The sequence below is a fragment of the Octodon degus genome, unplaced genomic scaffold (assembly GCF_000260255.1).
Source record: "Octodon degus isolate 3935 unplaced genomic scaffold, OctDeg1.0 scaffold00050, whole genome shotgun sequence".
Lineage (NCBI taxonomy): Eukaryota > Metazoa > Chordata > Mammalia > Rodentia > Octodontidae > Octodon > Octodon degus.
This window is the reverse complement of record NW_004524626.1, coordinates 4,811,318-4,813,074: the sequence shown is the minus strand read 5'-3', so window position 1 is coordinate 4,813,074 and position 1,757 is coordinate 4,811,318. Positions and strand designations below refer to the sequence as shown.

Genomic DNA, 1,757 nt, shown 5'->3' with positions numbered 1-1,757 from the left:
TGGTGCTGGGGATCGAACCGCGGTCCCTGTGCTTTGCCAAGCTTGTTTCAAGTAGGTGCTTTAGACCACTGAGCCATCTCTCCAGCCCCGAGATGTTCTTTTACTGGAAGTGATACTATGGTTTGCTTCCAGGCTAGGGAAAAATCTTAGCATAGACTTTGACTTCTGAATGAGTCATAGGGGCCGGGGAGATGGCTCAGTGGAATAAGCGCTTCCATGGCAAGCGCAGGGCCTGAGTTCAATCCCAGTTCCACCAAAAAAAAAAAAAAAAAAGAATGAGTCAGACTTGGTTTTGAATGTTCACACTGATGTTTAATAATTTTGACCTCAAGCAAGATAACTGATCTTCGTTTTGAATCTCTTTATGCATTTAATTGGAACAGTATTCCTGTTAGTAGTTATGGGCATCAGTGAACTAAAATAAAAAATAATAATCTTCTTAGGAACAGCAGTTCAGTGGTAGAGCACTTGCCTAGCTTGTGCAAAGCCCTGGATTCCATCTTCAGCACCAAAAAGTCAGAGGGATGGGAGTTGCAAAATAGTTCTGGTTGGTGAAGCTTTTCTGAGATGGCTTTTTTGGATCTATGTGCTCTGAGAACCTGTCGGATTAACTCATGTGCTGTGGTTTGCTTCTCTTTTGGACTCCATCAGTCATAACATGAGCCCTCAGCAACCTGAGCCTCCTCTGTTACTGATCTTTTTGCTCTTTGTCCAGGGTGAGGACCCTTTCACCAATGAAACAGTTGATCCGGAAGTAGAAGGAGATGATAATTTAGGTGAGGAAAAGGAAGAGACACCTGAGGAGGTGGCTGCAGCGGTCTTAACAGAAGTGATTACAGCAGCTGTGAGGGCTGTAGATGGGGAAGGAGCTACTGCTGGAGAGAGCAGTGAAGAGCTGGCCCAAGGGGAAGGCCCGGTGGACATGGAAGGGGCCAGCAGTGACCTGTGCACTGAACAGCTGCTGAAAGAGCCAGTCTCCTGTGGAACAGCATCTGAGGAGAACCCTGAAGCCAAGGCTGGAAGTGAGGCTGCTAAGGCCAAAAGTGAGGCAATAACACTGGCAACGGGGGCAGAGAGCACCACAGTTGAAACTGCTCCTGTTCCAGATGCCATGGAAGCTGAAGTGGGACAAACTAATGCAGAGTCCAAAGATGATAAGCCCATGGAGTGATCCTTCCCTGTTTCAAGGGATGTGTTAGATAATGCATTGCTCGCTCTTTGGTTTGTAAGCAGTACTAGGGTGTGTTAATGGAATATGCTGTAAGCTAATTCTGGTGAAGAGACTCAGCCATCTCCCTTAGGATCTTCTCTTGCACAGTTGCATAGCTTCCCACCTTGGCTTGGAGGTTGCAGAGGTTGTACATTCCCCTCAAGCAGCAGTGATGTCTTTAGACAGCAGATGGGAGTAATAAAATTTGGCTAATTAGCTCTTGATATTTGGCTTGGATGCTGCCTTTGTTTTTTCCCTTTAATTTTTTTGTACTGGTTGAGAGCAGTTTCAACATTAGGAATGTATCTTGCTTGAGGTTTTTTTTTGGTGGGGGGTTGGCACTTACTTGGGCCTCTGTTTTTTTTTTACCCCTTTAATACTGGGGATTGGACCCAGGGCCTTCACACTGATTTACATTCCCAGGTCTTCTGTATTTTAAGAAAGGGTCTGGTTAAGTTGTCCAGGCTAGGCCTATGTTTCAGGCTTTGGCTTTTTTTGGTTTTTGGCCTCTGCATTTGTAATGTGCACACTGCTGTGTGTGAGCCTC

General features: G+C 45.8%; 1 protein-coding gene across 1 annotated transcript in view; it reads left to right on the top strand.

Annotated features, from left to right (window-relative positions):
- The window catches only part of Akap8 (A-kinase anchoring protein 8), a 20,731-nt gene extending 19,174 nt beyond the window's left edge, over window positions 1–1,557 (top strand). The window contains exon 14 of the mRNA XM_023717018.1: window positions 716–1,557. Coding sequence (XP_023572786.1) covers window positions 716–1,171 — 456 coding nt within the window. The 3' untranslated portion in view covers window positions 1,172–1,557. The remainder of the gene's footprint in view (window positions 1–715) is intronic.
- Window positions 1,558–1,757: the final 200 nt, after the last annotated feature.